The 23,997-nt window shown below is 37.9% G+C and overlaps 1 protein-coding gene across 1 annotated transcript in view; it reads left to right on the top strand.

Annotated features, from left to right (window-relative positions):
* The window catches only part of TAF1B (TATA-box binding protein associated factor, RNA polymerase I subunit B), a 102,822-nt gene extending 90,266 nt beyond the window's left edge, over window positions 1–12,556 (top strand). Inside the window, exon 15 of the mRNA XM_036751656.1 lies at window positions 8,046–12,556. Coding sequence (XP_036607551.1) covers window positions 8,046–8,247 — 202 coding nt within the window. The 3' untranslated portion in view covers window positions 8,248–12,556. The remainder of the gene's footprint in view (window positions 1–8,045) is intronic.
* The last annotated feature ends 11,441 nt before the right edge of the window (window positions 12,557–23,997 follow it).

Raw genomic sequence — 23,997 nt, 5'->3', positions numbered from 1 at the left:
TGAATTCTTTCCCCTAAAATATTTAGGCACTTCTACTTTATTATATTGAAATATTGCACTTTTCCTTTTTGACCTAGAATTTTACATGGTTTACTTTCATGTCAGTCAACAAATTCTTGAGGTGTGTTTTTATAGTGCACAGACTTTTTTTGGATCTCTACAGACTAAGTATCAAATATAAACTTAAAGAAGTATCTAAGGTGTTTGAAAAAGTTTTATTGAAGTATTTTAAGAGCCTACTTAGGATAAAGTTAAAATGCATGGAAAGATTACACAGAGGTAATGACATGAAGGTTAATTTTGCAAGCATTTATTAACAAGCACTTGTGCCAACTATGCGTTGTATATTGTTTAGGTACTTGGTATACGGAGATAGAGTAAAGGAAGACAGAATCCCTTAACAAGCATAGTCAAGCAAAACAAATTTCCATATTGGCCACATCCAAATATGTGTGTGTTTCATTTTGCGTATTAGTCCATCGGGGCTCAGTCCTCTGGAATCATGATTGATCATTGAATCGGTCAGTTGAGTCTTTAAAAATTATTCGTTGTCACAGTGTTGTTGCTGTAGTGGAAATGGCTCTCCTGATTATGCTCACTTCCTTCATAGGTTTGTACAAGTTCTAACCAGGTTTCTTTGAAACCAGCTCTTTCATCATTTCTTATAGCAAAATAATATTCCAGTACCTTCATATACCATAATTTGATCAGCTCTTTCTTAATTGATGGATGGTATCTTAGTTTTCAGTTCTTTGCTAATATAAAAAGCCCTTCTAAAATTTTCATACTTATAGGATCTTTTGCTCTTTTTTTTAATCTCTTTGAGGTGTAGGTCTGGTATTGCTGGATCAAAAGTTTTGCGTAGTTTAGTAACTTTTTTGTATATAGTTTCAAATTGCTTTCCAGAGTTGAACAACAATGCAACAAGTGCCAATTTTCCTGCATCCTCTCCAAAATTTCTTTTTCCTTTTTTTGGTCAATGTCTTTTTCCCTTTTTTGGCAAACTGCCAATCTGAAGGGTATAGAATTTCCAGGTTGCTCTGATTTGCATTTTTTAAGTTATTAGCGATTTGTAGCACTTTTTCATATGGCTTTAGATAGCTTGGATTTCTTTCTTGAAACTACCAGTTCATCTCCTTTGACCGTTTATCAATTTGGAAATGAGACCTTTATCAGAGAACCTTGCTGCACAGATTTCTCCAGTTAACTTTTCCTTCTAATCTTTGTTTCATTGGATGTTTGTGCAAAAACTTTTAAATTTTATTTATTTCCCTCCCTCCTATTTTCTTAAGCTTTTTCCTCTCTTTGCTTCCTGCCTCATTCCCTCTTTACAGAGAAGAGGAGCCTGGAACAAAAGTATGCTCAATACCATTGCTCTATACTTTCTGCAGACAGCTCCCACTCCCCTGTCCCTCGTCTTCCCCTCACACAGGCCCCCAGTCATAGGTACTTATCCTTTTTTTCTTTCCTTTTAAACTCTTCTTCCTGATATGCCTCACTCAGAACTTAGGGGTCGTTTTCTTGTGACTAATTGCTCCCTAAAACTATCCTCCTTATTCCCCCATTTTCCCTGTTTCTTGTTTCTCTGTTGGATGTAGTTTTGCCCCCAAATAATCAGAGAGAGAGAGAGAGAGAGAGAGAGAGTGTGTGTGTGTGTGTGTGTGTGTGTGTGTGTGTGTGTGTGTGTTAACCTCCTTTGACCAATTCACTTGAAAATGAGGTTCAAGTGACATTTGGTCCCTTCTCTCCTTCTTGTGATTTCTGGTTATGTGAGACACCATTCTTCCACCCTTCCCCCTTTTTCTTCCTTAGTGCATCCTTTTTCCTCCTCCCTTTCTCTTCTTCTCTTAAGATCTTCAAAACAGACAGAAAGTATTCTCAGTTCTTCTATCTTCTTTGACTTCCCCTATGACCCGTTGATGATATCTTAGGAATCTTGTATTATATCCTACCCCATTAGAATGCAAACACTTCATCTTTATTAAAGTCTTTTCCCAGTTGCTCACTTGTATTTATCTTTTTATGTTTCTCTTTACTCTCCTATGTTTATATTTTAGAGTTTCTGCTCAGCTTCATTCTTTTAATTAGGAATGCTCAGAAGTCCTCTATTTCTTTAAGCATTGGTTTTTCCCTCCTCTGGAATATACTCAGTTTTCTATTCTTGGTTGTAAGCCTTTGTCTTTTACCTATTGAAATGTCATATTTCCATACTGTCTCCCCTCCTTTATAGTGGTAGCTGCTAAATCTTGTGTAATCCTGACTGTTTCCTTGGTATTTGAGTTCTCTCTTTCTGGTTGCTTTCAGTATTTTTCCTTTGACCTGAAAATTCTGAATTTCAGCTATGATATAAATTCCTGAGAGTCCTCATTTTAGAGTTTTCATTCAGGAGGTAATTGGTGGATTCTTTCCATTTTCATTTTTCCCTCTTCTTCTAATATAGCTGGGCAGTTTTCTTTCATGATTTCTTGAAATATATTTCTTAGTTATGGTTTTCAAATAGTGCAATGATTCTTCAGTTATCTATCCTTAATCTGTTTTCAGGTTAGTTTTTCATATGAGATATTTAGATTTTTCTTCCCTTTTTCCAATCTTTTGATTTTGTTTTAATACTCTTGTTGTCTCAAGGAACCATTTACTTATGTTTGGATCATTCTAACTTTCAGGGAATCTGTTACTTGAGTATGGTTTTGTACCTCTTGTGCTAAGTTGTTAATTCTCTTTCCAACATTTTCCTCCATACCTACCATTTCTTTTCCAGTTTTTCCCCTATAGTTCTCATTTAATTTATAATATCATTTTTAACACTTTTCAAAAAGATCTTGCATCATGTATTCTAGGAATTCAAATTAATCTTATGGGGAGCTTTCTTTTCCTTTGAGGCTTTGCTTGTGAGTGTTTTGAAGTTATTCTCCTCTTCTGTGTTTGTATCTTGGACATCATAATAGTTCTTAATTTTTTATTATTTACTCATTCTTCTAGTGATCTGCTCTGGGCAGCTTGACATTGCTGACCTGGCAGGGAACTCTGAGGGCTGAGTCTGTGATCCTGGTATGAGCCCGGGGCTGAGTTTATCCTCGGCTCTGCACTATAGATCTAGCTTAGCACTCTGAGTTCTGAGTCTATACTATATATAAATCTATGCTTCTGGCCCCTCTGAGAGACCCTGAGTTAACTTGTAAAAGCCAGAACTGAGTCCATGATTAGTTGTGGGCATCCAGTCCACCTCTGTTACAATTTCCTGCCCTGATTATTGCCTGTCAATCAAATATGGGATCTTGGTCTGGAAAGATAACCTACTATAGTTTCTTCTTTAATTTCCTAATCATTATTGGGTCTGGAGGTCTTAAATTATTGTTGGAAGAGTATGGAGGGAGCTAGGATGTATGAGTTCCTTTTGCTCTGCCATCGTGACTTGATTTCTCAGTAAGGTATGTTTTAAAATTAAAACACCAGAATTATAAATCATTAGATGCTTTTACATTTTCATCCTAAATCACAGATTGGTGGTGCGGTAGATAGAGCATAGGACTCAGAATTCATAAGAACAGAATTCAAATCTTGTCTCAGATACTTACATGCCATGTGGCCCTCGATAAGTCACTGAACTTCTGTCTACCTCAGTTTCCTCATCTGTAAAATAGGAATGATAATAGTACCTACCTTCCTGGATTGTTGTAAGGATAAAATGAGATAATACTCATAAAGCTCTTTGAAAACCTTAAAGTGCCATATAAATGCTATCTACCGTTGCTGCTGCTGCTACTACTATCATTATTACCACTATCGGCATATTCTTGTTGTTTGATCGTATTTGCCTCTTCGCATCTCTGTGTGAAGTTTTCTTGGCAAAGGTACTAGAATGGTTTGCCATTTCCTTCTCTAGGAGATTAAGGAAAACAGAGGATAAGTGACTTGCCCAGGGTCACACCGCTAGTGAGTTTCTGAGGCTAAATAGGAATTCCGGTCTTCCTGAATCCACACAGCCACCTAGATGCCTTAATACACTCTCACATAGCCTTTACTAATAAGTTGTTTTTTTCAGCAGTGGAAATAAGAAAATTTCCTAAAATCCTAAATACTTTTTCACCAAGATGGCCAGTTATTTGGGATAGACTAACTCTGTAAACCATATCTATTGTATTTAAGATATTAGGGTATTAGTGATATTAATTCCACATTGGGTTTTGTAGTTTAATACATTGGTTTTATGTTTTTCAAAACTTAACTTATGTCACATACATGCTCTTTGACCAAGTGATGGTGGTGGTGGGTCTCAAGTTTATGTACAAAAAAATTAGTTATCTTATGAACACTTTCAGAGTTCTTTGTATTATGATATAATATTGAAAGACCATTAGATACAGAGTCAGAAGACTTGGGTTGGAATTTCAGCTATGCTACTTACTTGCTTCATAAACCTGGGTAAGTCAACTTTACCTTGGTGGGCCTCTGTTTTCTCATCTGTAAAATGAAGAAATAGTCTAGATCGTCTCTGAGATTCCTTCCAACTGTAAATCTATGAGCTTATGATACATATGCTAGAGCTGATGTACTTTACTCATAGATGACTAATCCCTCCCTCATTCTTCCCACCCCACCACTCTCATCATTCATAGTCTGTTTACTTATTTTATATGGTAGTTTTTACAATCTTGCCTATTTGGGTTCTAGACTCTCAGAAGTACTACTTAGAGGCAGGCACACTGACAGTAGCAAAACCACCCAAACAAAAAAGGAGAGTGAAAAACTATGAAAAGTTGTCTGAGACAGCCCTCCACAACCAGTAGTCTTGAGGGGGCTATTACCACACAGCTCAGTAATTAACGTGTGTCTTAATGATCCTGAGTCAACAAGTAGTATTAAATTATGTTCATAGCTACATCCAGAGAAAGAACTGTGGAGTCTGAATGCAGATTGAGGCACACTATTTGCTCTCTTTTTTTCCCTCTTCTTTTTTGGTCTTGTTTCTTCTTTCTCGTGATTCATTCCATTGGTCATAATTCTTCTTTGCAACTTGACTATGGTGTAAATAAGTTTAATGTGAAGGTTTATATGGAATCTATATCAGACTGCATGCCGTCTTGGCAGGGAGGGAAGGGAGGAAGATTTGAAACTCAAGAACATGTACAGTTAAGTGTTGTAAACTAAAAATAAAAAATCTAATTAAAAAAATTATGTTCAGTATCCTACATTTAAGAAGGTAAAGTATATATAATACAACCTAGAATTTCCACCTAAATAGTTTCCAGCCAAAATAGTTTGGGCACCTAAAAGAAGTAAACCCATGGCTTTTTGGAAAACAGTTATATAGAATGCCTCCTGTGGGTTTCAGATAGCCAGCATTTGGTTGTATTAATATTTATGAGGTACATTCAAGTTTGAGAACTTGACTTTGATGGATTAGCAAGAACCGTTCCATAATTGGGGATTGTTTACCTTGTTTATCTGAAGCTAGGGTAAACTATGCAGAAGATTTTGCATGGCTCCTATCTATCAATGGAAAAGTTTTTTGCCTCTTGAGCAAAATAGTTTAATAGTATAATTTTCATGTAACGAGATCACTGATCCCCAGCACTCTGAGAATTTCAGGTATAAGTCTCTAAAAATCTATGATGTAACATCAATTCAATAGAAAAAAAAATGGAGATGCAATAGTCTTTTTTTTCTTATTTTCCTTTTTTCCCCTCAATTTATTTATTTATTTTTAGTTTTCATCATTCACTTCCATAAGTTTTCAGTTTTCTCCCCCTACCTCTCTTCTCCCTCCCCAAGATGGCATGAAGTCTGATATGGGCTCTACACATACACGTTTTCACATTAGTCATGTTGCATAGAAGAATTATAATGAATGGGAGAAACCATAAGAAAGAAAAACAAAACAAAAAATAGTCTGCTTTGCTCTGCATTCTCACTCCATAGTTCTTTCTCTGGATGTGGATGCCATTTTCCATCATGAGTCCTTTGGAATTGTTTTAGATCCTTGCATTTCTGAGAAGGGCTAAGTCTATCAAAGTCATTTCATCGCACACTGTGGCTGTTACTGTGTACAATATTTGTTCTCCTGGTTCTGTTCACTTCATCCAGCATCAGTTCATTTAAGTCTTTCCAGATTTTTCTGAAGTCTGCCTGTTTATCATTTCTTATAGCACAATAGTATTCCATTACATTCATACACCCCACCTTGTTCAGCCATTCCCCAATTGATGGGCATCCCCTCAATTTCCAGTTCTTGGCCACCACAAAAAGAGCTGCTATAAATATTTTTGTACATTTCCCATTTTTATGATTTCTTTTTTTTTGAGGGGGGAAGGCAGGGCAGTCGGGGTTAAGGGACTTGCCCAAGGTCACACAGCTGAGGCTGGATTTGGACTGAGGTCTTCCTGACTCCAGGGCCGGTGCTCTACTTACTGTGCCACCTAGCTGCCCCCATTTTTATGATTTCTTTGGGATACAGTCCTAGGAGTGATATTGCTGGGTCAAAAGGTATGCATTTTTTATAGCCCTTTGGCATAGTTCCAAATTACTCTCCAGAATGGTTGGATCAGCTCATAACTCCACCAGCAATGAATTAGTATTCCAACTTCCCCACATCTTCTCCAACATTTATCACTTTTCTTGTTTTGTCATGTTAGCCAATCTGATAGGTGTGATGTGGTGCCTCAGAGTTGTTTTGAGATGTATCTCTCTAATCAGTAGTGATTTAGAGCATTTTTTCATATGACTATAGATAGCTTTAATTTCTTCCTCTGAAAATTGCCTGCTCATATCCTTTGACTATTTATCAGTTGGGGAGTGATTTGTATTCTTGTAAATTTAACTCAGTTTTCTCTATATTTTAGAAATGAGGCCTTTATCAGAAACATTAGTTGTAAAAATTCTTTCCCAGTCTTCTGCTTCCCTCCTAATCTTGGTTGCATTGGCTTTGTCTGTGTAAAAACTTTTGAATTTAATGTAATCAAAATTATCCATTTTGCATTTCATAATGTTTTTTCTTGTTTGGTCATAAATTCCTCCATTCTCTATAAATCTGACAGACAAACTATTCCTTGTTCCCCTGATTTGTTTATAGTATTAGCCTTTATACCTAAATCATGTACCTGTTTGTTCTTTATTTTGGTATACAATGTCAGACGTTGGTCTGTGTCTAGTATCTGCCATACTGCTTTCCAGTTTTCCCAGCAGTTTTTGTCAAATAGTGAGCTCTTATCCCAGAAGTTGGGGTGATTGGGTTTATCAAATAGTAGATTGCTATAATCATTGACTACTGTGTCTTGTGTACCTAACCTATTCCACTGAGCTACCCCTCTATTTCTTAGCCATTACCAAGTAGTTTTGATGATTTCTGCTTTATAATACAATTTAAGATCTGGTATGGCTAAGCCACCTTCCCTAGCATTTCTTTTCATTAATTCCCCTGATATTCTGGACCCTTTGTTCTTCCAGATGAATTTTGATATTATTTTTTCTAGTTCTATAAAATAATTTTTTGGTAGTAGAGCAATAGTCTTTAAGTGGAGGCTGTTGATTCACTGGGTTTTTGGAAATGTGTAGAATCGACTGTAATGGTTCCAGGGCTTGATCAAGAGTGGAGGGTTATCAGGGTGGGAAGATGGGTTGTGTCCCACCCTCCCCCTCTATAGACAATCATGAGTTTGTCTCCAACACAACTATGTCACCCCATTCAGCACTCCCTCACATTCCATTCTTATGTTCTCTCACTTCTTTGGAGAGACTCACCACCATGGATTCAGGTTTTTCTTTTCTATTATGCTGTGCAAGTCATAAATTCTACCAGTTCTCATTTAAATTCTCTAAAAGTTCTGATTTCTCTCTTGAACCATTTTGGAACATCCTGCTGCCATTCCATTCTTTTCTTGGGAAACCATGTGGTTCTCTTTTATCAGGTATTGATTCAATTTCCTTTGTCTTGCAATTTTTATTTCAAGTAGTTTTACAAATCTTTTAGATGTATTATTATTCCTCTTTTCTTTTGATTTTAAAGGAACACATTACCATTTAAATCATACTTTCTTTTGTTTTCCTAGTTACTGTAAACATGTGACTACCTACGAAGAATCAAATTTTTCTGTGAGCTACCAGTTTGTACTAAATTTTTTCTCCTTCCTACTGAGGATAAAGGCTTCACTTCTTCATGAAGAGGTAAGCTTACTTGAAAAGAGACTTTTTTACAAAAAATATGAAAATAAAAGTAAAGCCTCCAAATCCAAAAAAGCAGGAAGATCTTAAAAAGATAAAAGTGAAAATGGTTTTGAGAAACTTGCTTCTACGTATCTTCGCGGTGTTTTTGGCACAAAAATTGTACTTCATTACTTCAAAAGATTTGTTGTTTCAGCGTGGCGCACTCCATCCATCACTACAGACAACAAATTGTACATATGTTAAATGTTTTCATGAGTTGTTGTAAGTCAGAAGTAAATCCTGATACCCAGCATTCCTGTGAATGCGCTTCAAACTTATTTAGGATGATCCTTAAGCCTGCTGCCAGGCCCATCCTTGAAGTCTTGTCAACTTGATATTACCTGCAAGAGCTGGTATTCTGCCATCTGAGAGAATTCAGAGTCACCTCTACACCACAAAGAAGCATCAGAAAGGACTTAATGGGAAAATATTGTTGTAAAGCCTTAATGTTTAAAATTTAAATTATTGAGCAGTAGCAAAATATTAGTGAGATTATGTTTGAAGCAAACATTAAGACTGTCTTACCTTTGTGTTTCCCTTAATGCTTAGCTTGCAGCCTTAATAAATGTTTGTTGAATCAAATTAAAACAACAGATGGGGGAAATTATTGGTTAGAGTAACTTATAACTTAATCACATGTTGAATTAAAATAAGAAAGATTTTTAAAAGACCATTTATGTATGCATGTATGTATATATGTATACATTTACACATGTGTTACATTAATATATTTGTATGCACTCACACTCATATACATAGCTCTAGTGTAGTTGATAGAGGGCTGTCTTTGAAGTCAGAAAAACCTGAGTTAAAGTCCCATTTTTGACACAACCTAGCTATGTGAAATCAGTTAACTTCTTTGTACTTCTGGAACTAAGACTGAGTTGCAGAATAAATCATGATCTGCATTGGTGAATTTCCTCACTGAGAATCCCTATGCCAATGAAATCATAGGTCATCTTTAAAATAATATTAATTGTTTGCCTTCCCTTCTCTTAGTCTGTGAGGTCCTTGAGAGCAGGGACCATGTTTTTACCATTTTTTGAATCACCAGGGCTTTGCTCAGTGCCTGACACATAGGAACTACTTTATATACCCTTGCTGACTTAACGGATTGACAGTGGTCTTAGAGCTATGTATTGGAATAAGAGTTGTACTGTATTAAAAACCATGTCTAATTTGAACTGTTTATAAATGTTCTTTCAGGAAATGAGTGCCATAAAAGTTATATAAATATTATATCTAAAAATTTGTATTCATTTTAAAGCAGAATTAAAATTGTTTGTTAAAGAATTAAAATGGAAAACTTTCATTTTAATTTAGGTATTATGAAATAGTATGAAGTATTATATGAAGTATAGGGAGGCATACAACTGACTTGTACAGTCTTTTCATTTATGGAGCTCTAGTCCAAAGTTGGTCTCTTAAGAATGTGAGGAAAAATCCAAACATTTACTGCAATAATTTCATTTCCAGTATCCTTTAACATAGGGACTGTATGATGAGGTCAGGCCTAAACCAAAGCCCATCTTCCAGCTTTGTAATAATGACAATAAAAGTTTTTATTTGGAAAATGCATTAAAAAAAAGAATGTGAGAAAAATATGTTGTATTTTGAGTCAGTCTTGATAGCCACAGTTCTTTGACTATGATTTGGAAAAAGAATGTAATTGGAAGAGAAGAGAATAAAGAAAAACTCTGGAGATGTTTCTAGAATCCAGTTAAAGTCATATCAATCTGTTTATAAGCTTGGTAAAGGAATATCAGGAATACAGTATTAACTTCAATAGTTAACACTTTTCACATCTGTAAAAGGTATTGCTTGATTTTTAGCAGTAACCAGTGATTTTTCTTAAATGTAAAAGAGGTGTCAAAATACTGTCCTATTTCCCAGAGCTTTCCTGCAAATCCTTTCTCAACTTTCAGTTGAAAGGTATCATAAATTGGACTGAAAAGCCTTACAGCTCTCTTTTAGCTCTAAGATTCTTTGGTTCTGGGAGAGCTAACCCTTGGAATGAGACTCTTTTTTAACTTTATTCATCTTTCAGTCTCTTAATTGTGATTTTTTTTTGGAGGGGGTAAGGCAGGGCAATTGGGGTTAAGTGACTTGTCCAAGGTCACACCGCTAGTAAGTGTGTCAAGTGTCTGAGGCCGGATTTGAACTCAGGTCCTTCTAACTCCAGGGCCGGTGCACTGCACCCCCTAGCTTCCCCCTTAATTGTGATTTATTCAGGCAATATGTTCATTTTGGTAGCTTGGAACTTACCTGCCTATGAGTGGATATCAGATATTTTCTAGGTCACATTGATAAAAAGAAATCTCATGTAGTTCCAACGTTTTTTTTTAATCAGTATCTTCTGTACTTGATTTTATTACCTAAATAGCCCCTTAGTATGCAAATTCTGTGCCTTACTATTTGAACATGAAAAGTTAAAGGTGTGCAGATGGATTTGATTGCAAAAAAATTTTAAATTCTATACAACAAAAACATAGTATAAAAAGAAAAATAAGTTTGTATAAAAATATCCAGCAAATATAATAGAACTTAAAATCTAAAATTTATGAAGAATGTATACAAATAAAGCATTACTCATTTATTACTGGATAAATAGTGGAAGAGTTATGAATAGGCAGTGTACAAAAGAGGAAAAGCATAGACATTTTTAAAATGACAAACTGAATCACTAAAAAATCTTCAACCTTAGTAAGCATAAATTAAAACAACTTTGAAATACCATTTCATGTTTGATCACACTGACGTAAATAACTGAAATGACAAAACTCAGTAGTAGATAGTTCCTAGAAAAATAAGTATGCCCATACATTGCCAGAAGATTTAGTTTGTAGAGGGCAATAAAATATACACAAAAAAGTGAGAAATTTTTATACTTTCACTCAATATTATCTCATTGCTAGTAGTAGGTCCTCAGGTAACAGATATACAATACATCATTGGGCTCATTAGAAGCCTCTCCAGCTTTGTATAGGACCTGCCTTATATTTAGTTGACATAACCTTTCAGAACATAAAGTCACCTCTACCCCAGGATGAGGCATCAGAGGAAAACTTTAGTGGGGACTATATATATATAATTATAATTCCTTATTACTTAACCAACATATCATTTCTCTTCTTGAAAGATCACTTGTGAAGATTGTGGGAAGGTGGCCATGTGATAGGATCTAGAAAAGCCCAGCTCCCCCTACGAAAACCCAAGTAAAGTTCTAAAAACACCCCAGAAGGAATAATGAAAAACAAAGCCAGAAATTTAGCTATAAAACTCTCTTCCATCTAGTATAGGGCTATATCAAAAGACTAATCTCATTAGGATAAGCCATAGTAGATGACAGCAGCCAGACCCGGCAACAGGAGACAATTGGAGAGCAATGCCCAGCAAAGGGTAACCCCAGAGAGCCTCAGGCACAAAAGGAAGTCAGACCATAGGAGTACTGGGTTCAGGTGACCCCAGAGACCAGCAGGAGATGGAGGGGCTTAGAACAGTGCTAAACATGGGAGTAACCCTAGAGTTCCAGCAGCAGCAAGAAACAGCCAGATCGGGATCCAGGCAAACTTACCTGACACATCCAAGCAGCCTGTGCAAAATGCCTATCTAGCATCCAGGTAGCTTGGCCCTGAACCACAATAGCAGACAAGGATAGACAGTTCCTACGAAATGTAGGCCCTATTCTTAGCCACTGCACTTAGGAGCAAGCAGGACCTGCCTACAGCATCCAGAAGGATGGCACATTCATTGATGCCCTGTTGATGGAACTATGAATTGACTCAGCTATTCTACAAGGCAATTTCCAAAATGTGCAACCCCTTTTACAATACAGCTGCTAGATCTAAATCCCAGAGCAATCAAATAAAAAATGAAAGGTCCTATCTGCCTGTCTATTCATAGCAACTTTTTGTGTTATCATGGTGAAAACTAAGATATCAGTCAATTAGAGAATGATTGAACAAATTATGACATATAAATGTAATGAAATATTATTTTACTGAAGGCAATGATGAAAGAGACAGTTTCAGAGAAACTTGGTAAAACTTGAATGAACTGATGCAGAGTAAAGGGAGCAGAACCAGAATAATTTATATAATAACAATAGTGTAAAGACAACTTTGAAGTCCTTAAGAACTCTAATCATTTCAGTGGCCACAGAGATTCTAAGAGAGCACTAAATAGTCATATTTCTACCACCTGGTAGAGATGGGAGGACCTCAAGAAGCAGAACAAGATACACATTTTTGGAACCTCTTTTGCTTAACTGTGCATGTTTGTTTCAGGGGTTTTGTTTTTCTCTTTTTTCAATGATGTTTAGGAGTTGGAGGGAGAGAAAATGAATGCTTGTTAATTGAAAAAATAAAAAAAATGAAGGAAAGATATTAAGAAAGAAAAGATAATGTATTAGGTGCTGAGAGTACAAAGACAAAAACAAAATAATCCCTGCCTTCAAGGAGATCATATTTTTACTGGGGAGTTGGGGGGGGGAGGGGAACACAACACATGAACAAGTAAATACAAAATAACTTGGGATTGGGGGAGAGCATTAACTGAGGGAAATCAGTAAAGACCTTATAGATGGCCCCTAAACTGAACCTTGAAAGAACCAAGGGTGCTATAGGCCAAGGTGAAGAGGGAGATCATTCCAGGCATGTGGGACATCATGTGCAATAGTTACAAATGTTTATTTAATGTGGTGGAATAACATTGTGTTGTAAGAAATTATAGAGGGGCTGGTTTCAGAGAAAGCTTGGAAGATATATGAACTGATATAGAGGGAAATAAGCAGAACTGGGAAAACTATGTATCCAGTCACAATAGGCCTGCACAACATACGGCGGCAGGCAGATCCCCTTCCAGACTGCCAAAGGATTTCCGGTGGCTGTCACCGGCGGCAGGCAGATCCCCTTCCAGACTGCCAAAGGATTTCCGGTGGCTGTCACCTGACCTGCGGCAACCAGGCATCATCAGTCTCTAGTCTAACCTGTCTGCAGCTGGAAGAAGTTTACAAGTGGTGCAGGTCTGAGTTACAATAATATTGTAAAGACAAACAGCTTTAAAAGACTTAGAAACTCTGATCAGCTCAATAATGAAAAGCCACAGTTCCAGAGGACCAATAATGAAACATACTACCGACCTCCTGGATGGACTCAAAGTACACATTAAAACACTTTCTTAGACAGGCTGATGTGGGAATTTGTTTTGCTTGACTGTGCATGCTTGTAATGGGTTTTGCTTTTGTTTCTCAGTGTGGAGTGAATTGGTGAGGAAAGGGCGGGAAGGTGTTTGAGGGACAAATTTGAATTTTAGTTTAAAAAAATAAAATGAATTTTTAAAATGTTTATTTGGTCTTAACCTTGCTTGTTCGTAATAATTTTTTGGATTTTTTTTAACATTAATTAAAAGTTCCATGTAGAAGACAATATAACATTGGGAAAAGAATACTTGATTGGGATTCACGTTCCTCTGTTCCAGGTCTGCTCTAATGAGCTGTGTGACTTTCAACAAGTCATGTTCTTTAAGTTTCAGTTTCCTAATCTGTGAAATAGGTGGTTGAAAGTGGATGGACTAGGTAAGATTAGAAAGGACTAAAGTTTTTTGTAGACTGATTTTTCTAAGAAGTGATTTTCAGTTTTCTAGGAATTTAATGATTGAAAAGCATCATCTTACCAGCTGTGACATATCATATGTAGTGTTTTGTACAGGAATCTCTTCTCTGAAATCTTGTTTTATGTTTCTGCTAACAAATCCTTTACTGTCATGAAGTAGGATTTTATAATTAAAATGTTGTTACTATCTGCAAGTTTAAGGCAAAACAGAGACATGTTTTATACAGGAGGAAAATAGAACCCAGTGAAAATTTATTTGATCTTCAATCATTCATCTGATAAACAGTTATTGAATATCTACTATGTAGGGGGAGTCAGGGGTGGCAAAGGGTGGGGGGTACAAAATGAATAAGAAAGATATGGTTCCTCTTCCCAAAGAATTTATAATCTAATGGCAACACAATACATGCCCAAACAATTGTATAAGTCAAAATTTCAATGTCCAATAAAAATGAAGTTTTATGGTAATTCAAGGAAGAAACAGTTCCTTCTGGTGTGCAGTGGGAAAGAGGAGGTGACATTTGAACTAGGTTTTGGAGCATGGAATTGGGAGAGGGTTAGAGTTATAGGGGGCATTTGGCGACATGGTAAATAATGAACAGAAGGCATAAAAGTGAGAAAACTTAGGGTTTATTCAGGTGAATGAAGAAGTACCAAACCTAGTTATGGTGCCTGAAGAGAAATATTGTGAGATAGTGTTGGAAAAGCAGGTTGGGGCCAAATTAGAGCCTGTTACGATTCCGCATACCCATGTGAACAGGCAACGTGAAGAGCCATAGAAAAAAATATGGTCAGGGATGTCATGGATTAGAAAAATGATTCAAGTTATCTAGTGTGCATATATGTACACCTATACAGATTGATATGTTCGAATAAAGAGTTACTCTTATAAACAACTTTTATGATCTTTCAGCTAAAGGCTCTAGCAGAAGTGATGGACTTAGGGCCTTAGGAAAAGACATTTCATCTTAAGAGCTTGGACTCATTATCAGAAACATCAGGATGAGTGCCTCGATGAGACAATATTCATCTCAACAAAGTCTGTACCATTAGCCAAGTGAGAATCTCATAATACTACATATATCAGACAAAATAGGAACAGTGACTAGAAAGTAATATTAAAAACATTTTTTTCCAAAGTGGTATAAATGATGGTAGATGAAATAACAACAAAGGCAAAATGATTACTGGCTTCATGCTAAAATCCTGTATGTTAGTCTGAATAAGAAATATGGATATTTCAAGCTGTTAGAAAAAGAAAATATGGAAGTGTTTTTCTTTTATTTCATAGTTCTGTTTTGTCAAGGAGGGGAGTATTTTCTGGTTTTGGTGTGGAAAGAATTTTAATGTTAAACTTTAAAAGCAAAGACTAAAAATCCTTGAAACAAGTCAGATATAGTGAGTTGTAAGTAATGCTTATAAGTTTGTTTCTTCAAAATGAAAAATGGATTATGAAGTGGCCCTTGTTATGTGATTAAGGTATAATATACTCTTTTGAATAACACTGATTTTTCCCAACTAAGTAAGTAAATCTGATTAACTTTGCAGAGGGGCAATAAATATTTACTAAGCACCTACTATGTACCAAACTACTTATGCTAAGCACTGGGGATACAAATAAAGGAAAAGACAGTCCCTGCCCTCAAGAAGCTTACAGTCTAATGAGGGAGACAACATACAAACAAATACATAGCAAGCTATATATAGGATAAATAGGAAATAATTAACAGAGGGTAGGCACTGGAATTAAGAGGGGTTGGAGAAGGCTTCCTGTCGAAGATGAGACTTAAAGGAAGCCAGGGAGGTCAAATGTCAGAGTGGAAGAGGGATAGTGTTCCAGACGTGGGTAGGTGGGGGGGGGGGGGGCGGGACAGTTAGAGAAAATGCCCAGAGCCGAGAGATGGAGTGTCTTGTTCATAGAATAACCAGGAGACCAAAGTCACTTGATTGAGGAATACCTGTCTGGGAGGAGGGTGTAAGAAGACTGGAAAGGTAGGAGTTGGCTGGGTCATGAAGGGCTTTGAATACCAAATAAAGCATTTTGTATTTGCTCATGGAGGCAATAGGAAGCCACTGGAGTTTCTTGAGTAGGAGGATGACATGATTGGACCTGCACTTCAGGAAAATCATTTTAGTGGCTAGATGGAGGATGGATTGAAGTGGGGAGAGAGCCTTGAGACAGATAGACTCACCAGCAGGTTACTACAGTAATTGAGGTGTATGATGATAAGGGCTGGCACCAGAGTGGGGGCAGCGTCAGAGGAGAGAAGGAGACATATTCAAGAGATGTTGCAAAGGTGAAACGGACAATCCTTGGCAGTAGTGTGGAAATATGGAGAGTTGAGGGATAGCAAGAAATCCAAGATGATAAGGAGACAAGGAACATTGTGCATGTTTTCATACTTTATGTAGTAATCAGTTATGCTGATTTTTTTCTCTTTTTAAAAAAATTCTTTGTTATATCGGATGGCTCTTTGGGAGAAGGGATATATTAGTGTATCTGAGTATCACATATATACATAAATATTTTAAAATAGATATCAGTAAAAATATATTTAAGAAAGAAAACTTAAGTTCTTTAAAAGGTCAAATGGTCTACCCTGGCATGTCTTGGTTTCTTCCTTACTGGAGATCTTCAAACAAAGATTAGATGACAACTTGTCAGTTATGTTGTAAAAGGGATTCTTTTTTTTTTTTCATATGGGTTAGACTAAATAGCCTCCAAGTCCTTTTCAGTTAGAACTGAAATCCTGTAATTCTGTGGGGTTTGAAAGTAAGCTATGCCACTTAACTAATTTTATTCTGATGGGCAAGTCATTTAACCTCTCTCTGTTTTCTCATCAGTAAAATAGAGACGATGCTTTACTCACTCATCTCATAGGTTGTACGTAAAGCCCATTGTAAACTGTAAAACTCTATAAAAATGTGAGCTTTGATTAGTAATAATATATTTTTCCCAGTCTCCTTCTCATGGCCAACTCATACCATCACAAAGGATGTATGTGCATATAATTACTTTTAAACCATCAAAAGCCCAAAGTGCCTTAAAATCATAGATCAGAAGAATTTGAGTAGGAAGAGACTTGGTGTTTGCCTATTCCAATACCCTTTTTACAAATGAAGAAACTGAGGTGCAGATCTGTAAACATACATGTGTAAGTTCACACACACAATATTTAAAGACAAGTCCTCGGATTCCAAACACATTCTCTTTCCATTACACAATGCTACAGAGCCAAAATTTTTCTTAGCTCTATTTTGATAAATGGAGAACTACAATTCTGAGCTTTAGTATTAGAGCAAGGAAGAGTGGAGAATAGTAGCTCCCATGTCTGTCATGTGTTCTGATTTTCCTCACAACACTAGATAATAGCAAAGGTCCTCTCCATTTTACAAAGAATATTTCATCAGCGTCAGTCAAAGGGAAAAGCCTAAAATACAGTCTTCCTTTTTGTGGTTGTTTTGTGCTTTCATACTTGTGTTCTTTCTTTGGGCAGTTTGGTTCCCTCTGTATGCTCAGGGGAATATTACACTTAAAAGGAGAGTCCCTGATTTGTTTCATGTTTCGTTCTCCAGCACTTTTGTCAATCAGCATTATTGTATGACTCTAATAATAGTTAATATATGTAAGAGTCACCTAGTGCCTTATCTCCAGTGGCTTTTTCTCTGGCAACTCAGCATTTCGACACTCCAGGTAGAGCCCCTGCCTCAAAGCAGGGTTAGATAGCCCAAGGCTAGGGAGTCTACCAGTACCTGCTAATGGCAGCCTTGCATTTAATCTGGTTCTTGTTACCTGCAGTTTTCCTCTCTTTTTTTAAGAAAAGACACTCTTCTTCAACCCTTCAACGGAGAACTGTACATTAACTAAAAGAAGAGAAGAGGAATTTTCTGGAGCGCAGAAAAGAATGTGAATATAAGTTCTGTTTCGGCATCTTGCTAAAAGTTCTGTGAATCATTGTCATAAAATACAGATCGCTAATAACCCATTTTTCTCAAGTGTCCAAACCAGTAAAATATTTATTTTAAAATGCTGTTTTTTATCTTTGAAAGTTCAGTTAATTCTTACAATTCAAGTATCTGTAAAATATAATCAAGGATCTTTTAGTGTTACGTCTTCTCTTATGCCATTATGAAGTATTTCAACATAGTATGGTTTTAGAACCAGACTTAGATGTCTGAAATGGATGTCTGAAATCTATTTCAGACTATTGTCTGAAAGTTTACAGAAAAGTACTTTTATTTACTTATAAATGAAAAAACTACTAGGTGCTTCAGCACACTTGGCCTTTTTCCCTTTTGGAACAATTTGAGTTAAACTGGATGACTTACTTTCCTGGCCACTCTTTTCCAGCAGATTTGCACTTTTAGTCATATCTGTGACTCAATGGTGCAGAAGGAGGAGGTGGAGTTGGAATATATCTTGCTCCCCATTGCCACTTGCAGGTTCTCCCCTTTATCACCATCACTCAGTAACTCCTCCTCCTTTTTTGAGGTTCATTTATTACTAAATTAAGATTCTGGTGGCTGTTCTCTGTCAACCTAGCAGACACTTTCCTTAATGAGTTCAGTGCCTGGCTCACAGTCTTTCTCACCTCCCCAACACCTGCCCTCATAGTAGGGGACTTCAACACATATACATAGATACTCCCTCAGAAATCCCAATCTCCTAGTTCCTCACCTTACTCATTTTCCATGGCTTAGTATTCTTCCACTCCACCATGGCTACACCCAAAGATGGTCTTGGTCTTGCCATCATCCACAAATGTTCTACTTCCATGATTGTGAACCATGAAATTCTTTTAATTGATCACAATCTGTTGTCATTCCATCTTTCCTTTTGCTTTTCAACTCTTTAACCATGGTGTTCTCACCATGACCTCTAATTCCTCCACTCTTCAGTTCTTTTTGGAGGCCATCACACTTGCACTGGCCACATTCCTCCCTTACCCATCTGACTCCTTAGTAAACTAGTTCCACTATACACTGTCCTCAAGTCCATTGTCCTATCACTAATCTATCCTTCCAAGTCTCAGTCTTAGATCACCCCCTCATCCTTTGTCTTTGTTCCTACTTATGTGCCGCTAAACAAAGCTGAAGAAAATCACCAAACCTTGTTGGCTGGGTCCACTACAAATTTATGCCACATAATCTCAACTTGCCCTCACTGCTGCTAGGGAATCCTTTTATACCCTGATTAATTCACTATGTCATTGGTTTTTTCAAATCTCTTTCATTCCTCTTCAAATCTCCTGTGACTTCTCCTTCCCTCCTACCCTCTCCGCTAAGTACCTTGCCTCATATTTCACTTAAAAAATTCACCAAGAGCTCCCCTACCCCTCCCTCCTCATCACATAGTACTCAGATACCTTCCATTACTATCTCCTCCACCCATATCTCCTATCAGGGGATCCTTCTTGAAAAGCAAACTCCTCTGGGCAGAGCCAAGATGGCAGCTGGAAAGCAGGGACTTGCCTAAAACTCTCCTCCAGGACCCTCCAAACACCTATAAAAATGGCTCTGAACAAATTCTAGAACTGCAGAACCCACAAAATAGCAGAGAGAAGCAGGGCTCCAGCCCAGGACTGCCTGGATGGTCGCCGGGTAAGGTCTATCGCATGGAGCTGGGAGCTCATCGGAGCAGAGCCCAGCAAGGGCTGTGCCCGGACCAACCAGACTGGGAGCGGGGTGGATCAGGCTGTAGTGCACTGAATCAGTGAGGTGTGGCAGTTACCAGGCTTTTCAACCCACAAACACCAAAGACAACAGAGAAGGTTAGTGGGAAAAACTGCGGGGACAAAGTGAAAGGAGTTCGAGGTTGGCCACCTCAGCGGAGATGGTTCCTCTCTGAGGCTGCTTCCAGAGCTACAGCTGTAGTTGCTTCAGGCCCCAGGCCCACCTGGTGGGAGGAATTAAGTGGCAAATCAGAGTGGGAGTGCAGAGCCTGCTTAGATCTGAGTCCCAGTCTGGGTTGGCAGTTCTTGGGGGAGGAGGAGCACTGGTGTGGCAGAGCTTGCTGTGTAGAAGTAGCTGAAAACAACAGCGCAGCCCCTCAACCTTGAGACAAAGTACTCTCTACAAGCAGTCATACCCCGATGAAAAACTCAAGGGTCAAGTAGTTGGCTGGGAACATGAACAGGCAGTGAAAACAGACTCAGATTCAGACTCAGACTTTGGAATCTTTCTTTGGTGACAAGACCAAAATATACAGCCAGAAGAAGTCAACAAAGTCAAAGAGCCTACATCAAAAGCCTCCAAGAAAAACATGAGCTGGTCTCAGGCCATGGAAGAGCTCAAAAAGCATTTGGAAAAGCAAGTAAGAGAAGTAGAGGACAAATTGGGAAGAGAAATGAGAGTGATACAAGAAAACCATGAAAAACAAGTCAATGACTTGCTAAAGGAGACCCAAAAAAATACTGAAGAAAATAACGCCTTAAAAAATAGACTAACTCAAATGGCAAAAGAGCTCCAAACAGCCAATGAGGAGAAGAATACCTTGAAAGGCAGAATTAGCCAAATGGAAAAGGAGGTCCAAAAAAAACACTGAAGAAAATGCTAGCTTAAAAATTAGATTAGAGCAAGTAGAAGCTAGTGACGTTATGAGAAATCAAGATATTATAAAACAGAACCAAAGGAATGAAAAAATGAAAGACAATGTGAACTATCTCTTTGGAAAAACCACTGACCTAGAAAATAGATCCAGGAGAGATAATTTAAAAATTATTGGACTACCTGAAAGCCATGATCAAAAAAAAAAAAGAGCCTAGATATCATCTTTCAAGAAATTATCAAGGTGAACTGCCCTGATATTCTAGAGCCAGAGGGTAAAATAGAAATTGAAAGAATCCACCGATCGCCTCCTCAAAAAGATCCCAAAAAGAAAACTCCTAGGAATATTGTTGCCAAATTCTAGAGCTCCCAGATCAAGGAGAAAATACTGCAAGCAACTAGAAAGAAAATATTTGAGTATTGTGGAAGCACAATCAGGGTAACACAAGATCTAGCAGCTTCTACCTTAAGGGATTGAAGGGCTTGGAATATGATATTCTGGAGGTCAATGGAGCTAGGATTAAAACCAAGAATCACCTACCCAGCAAAACTGAGTATAATGCTCCAAGGCAAAATATGGATTTTCAATAAAATAGAGGACTTTCAAGGTTTCTCAGTGAAAAGATCAGAGCTGAATAGAAAGTTTGACTTTCAAACACAAGAATCAAGAGAAGCATGAAAAGGTAAACAAGAAAGAGAAATCATAAGGGACTTACTAAAGTGGAACTGTCTTGTTTACATTCCTACCTGGAAAAATGATGTGTATAATTCATGAGACCTCAGTATTAAGGTAGCTGAAGGGAATATAAATTATCTCACATAAAAGTGGCAAGAAAAAGCAGTTCTGTTGGAAAGGAAGAGGCAGCAGGTGAGTGGGAATGAGTGAATCTTGCTCTTATTGGATTTGACCTGAGGAGGGAATAACATACACACTCAATTGGGTATCACCCCACAGGAAAGAAAGAGGAAGGAGATAAAAAAAGGGGGGATGATAGAAGGGTGGGCAGATAAGGGGTGGAGGTAGTCAAAAGCAAACACTTTCGAAAAGGGACAAGGTCAAGGGAGAAAATTAAATGAAGGGGGATAGAATAGGAGGGAGCAAAATATAGTCAGTCTTTCACAACATGAGTATTGTGGAAGGGTTTTGCATAATGATACATATTTAGCCTATATTGAATTGCTTCCCTTTTCAAGGAGGGTGGGTGGGTGGGGAGGGAAGAGTGGAGAGAATTTGAAACTCAAAGTTTTAAGAGAAGATTTTCAAAAAAAAAGTTTTTGCATGCAAATAGGAAATAAGATATACAGGCAATGGGGCACAGAAATCTGTCTTGCCCTACAAGAAAGTAAGGGAAAAGGGGATGGGGGAAGTTGGGTGACAGAAGGGAGGGCTGACTGGGGAACGGGGCAATCAGAATATATGCCATCTTGGAGTGGGGAGAGGGTAGAAATGCAGAGAAAATTTGTAATTCAAAATTTTGTGGAAATCAATGCTGAAAACTAAGAATATTAATTAAATAAATAATAATCAAAAGAAAAAAAAAAGAAAACCGTAAAAAAAAAAAAGAAAAGCAAACTCCACTGCTGGCACAAATGATCCCATTCCATCCCATATTCCTGCCTCTATCATCGCTGCTGTTGTTCAGTTGTGTCTGACTCTTTGTGACCCCATTTGGGGTTTTCTTGGCAAAGATACTGGGATGTACAATACTACTAAGTGTCTGAGGTAAGATTTGAACTCATGAAGATGACTCTTTCTAACTCCAGGCGCAGCACTCTATCCTCAGCACCACCCAGCTGCCTTATCATCACTATCCTCTTTACTGATCTTCAGTACTCTCCCTATTGACTGGCTGCTTCCCTATTACCTACAAACATACCTACATTTCCCTATCCTCAAAAAAACCCTTGTTGTGCCTTTGGGCCCTTTGCAAAGACCGTCCCTACATGAAATGCTCTCCTTCCTTTCTTCCATCTCTTGGAATGCCTAGCACCATTCAAGGATGAGCTCAAGTGCCAACTTCAACATTGGGTCTTTCTTGATCTCCCCTCCCCCTCAAGTTGTTAATGCTTCCTCCTAAATTACGTGGTATTTGCTTTGTATATATTTTGTCTAAATCTGTGGACACATTATTTCCCTCGCTTTCCCTTCCTTGAATGTAAGGTTTTGACAGCAGGAACTGTCTCATTCGTGTTTGTATGTGTGTCTGTATGTGTGTGTTTCCCAGGACCTTACATAATGTCTGGCACAATGAGGAGGCAAGTGTCACTGGATTGATGAATACATGGAGGGGAGACAAAAAATAATAATAATAACCCTTACCCTTGCTTTTATTGTTTTCTTTCTTCCCATCCTCAGGTCAACTCTTTGAGAAGACTACCTGCATTTGTGCCTCCATTCTTTTCTTACTTAGCCTTCTGCCATCTGGCTTCTGACTCCATCATTTACCTGAAACTTCTCTCTCCCAAGTTTCTAGTTATCTCTTAATCACCAAATGTAAAGGCCTTTCCTCAATCCATATTTTTTGACCTCTGCAGCCTCTGACACTGTTAATCACCCTCTGCTTCTTGATGCTCTCTTCTCTCAAAGTTTTCATGACACTACTCTCCTGGTTCTCCTCCTACCTGCCTGACCACTCCTCAGTCTCCTTTACTCACTTTTTGTCCTAGTCATGCCCACTAACTGTGGCTGTCCCACTAGGCTCTGTCCTACGTCCTCTTTTCTTCTCATTAGCTTCCATGGATTCAGTTATCTCTCTACTGATGATTTTCAGATCTACATGTATGGTCCTAACCTCCCTCCTACACTCCAGTGTCATATCTCCAATTGTCTATTGGACATCTCAAATAGATTAAACATTTTAAACTCATAAGCTCATTATGCCCCAAATCCCTCTTCCTAACTTCCCTATTGTTGTCAAGTACACTGCCATCCTTCCAGAACCCCAGGCTCGCAACTTTTGTTTTGTCTTGTTTTCAACTTCTCTCTCACCCTTCCCCAGCCCTCATATCCAATCCATTGCCAAATTTGGTCTCTTCTGCTTTCAGAACATCTTTCACATGTGTCCTTCCCTCCTCAGACACTACTACCACCCTAGTGCAGGCCCTCATCAATCCTGGTCTATCACAATAGTCCGTGGTTGGTCTCCCTGCCACGAGTCTTTTTCTGCTCCAGTCCATCATTTGCTCAGCTGCCAGTTCTCTTCCTAACATGTAGGTCTATGTCTTCCTTCTCTTCAATAAACTCCATTGGCTCCCTATTACCTCCAGGATCAAATATGAAATTCTTTGTTTGGCTTTTAATGTCCCTCATAATCCAGTCCCTTCCTCTCCCCCACCTCTACCCCAAGTGCTCATCAATCCAGTGACCCAGGCTTCCTTGCTATGCCAAACATTATGCAAAGTCCTAGGAAAATAAAGACTCCCCCCACCCCCACCCCCGAAAATAAAACTTTACATTCAATGAAGGGAGAGTGAGAGAAATAATGTGCCCACAGATTTAGATAATACAAAATATATATACACAGTAAATACCAAGTAATTTAGGAGGAAGCATGAACAACTTGGGAAGGAATCCAGGAAAGGCTCGTGTTGAAGGTTGTGCTTGAGTTGACCCTTAAATGAAGCTAGGCATTCCAAGGGA

The sequence above is a fragment of the Trichosurus vulpecula genome, chromosome 3 (genome assembly GCF_011100635.1).
Source record: "Trichosurus vulpecula isolate mTriVul1 chromosome 3, mTriVul1.pri, whole genome shotgun sequence".
Classification (NCBI taxonomy): Eukaryota; Metazoa; Chordata; class Mammalia; order Diprotodontia; family Phalangeridae; genus Trichosurus; species Trichosurus vulpecula.
This window is presented reverse-complemented; position numbering and strand designations above follow the sequence as displayed.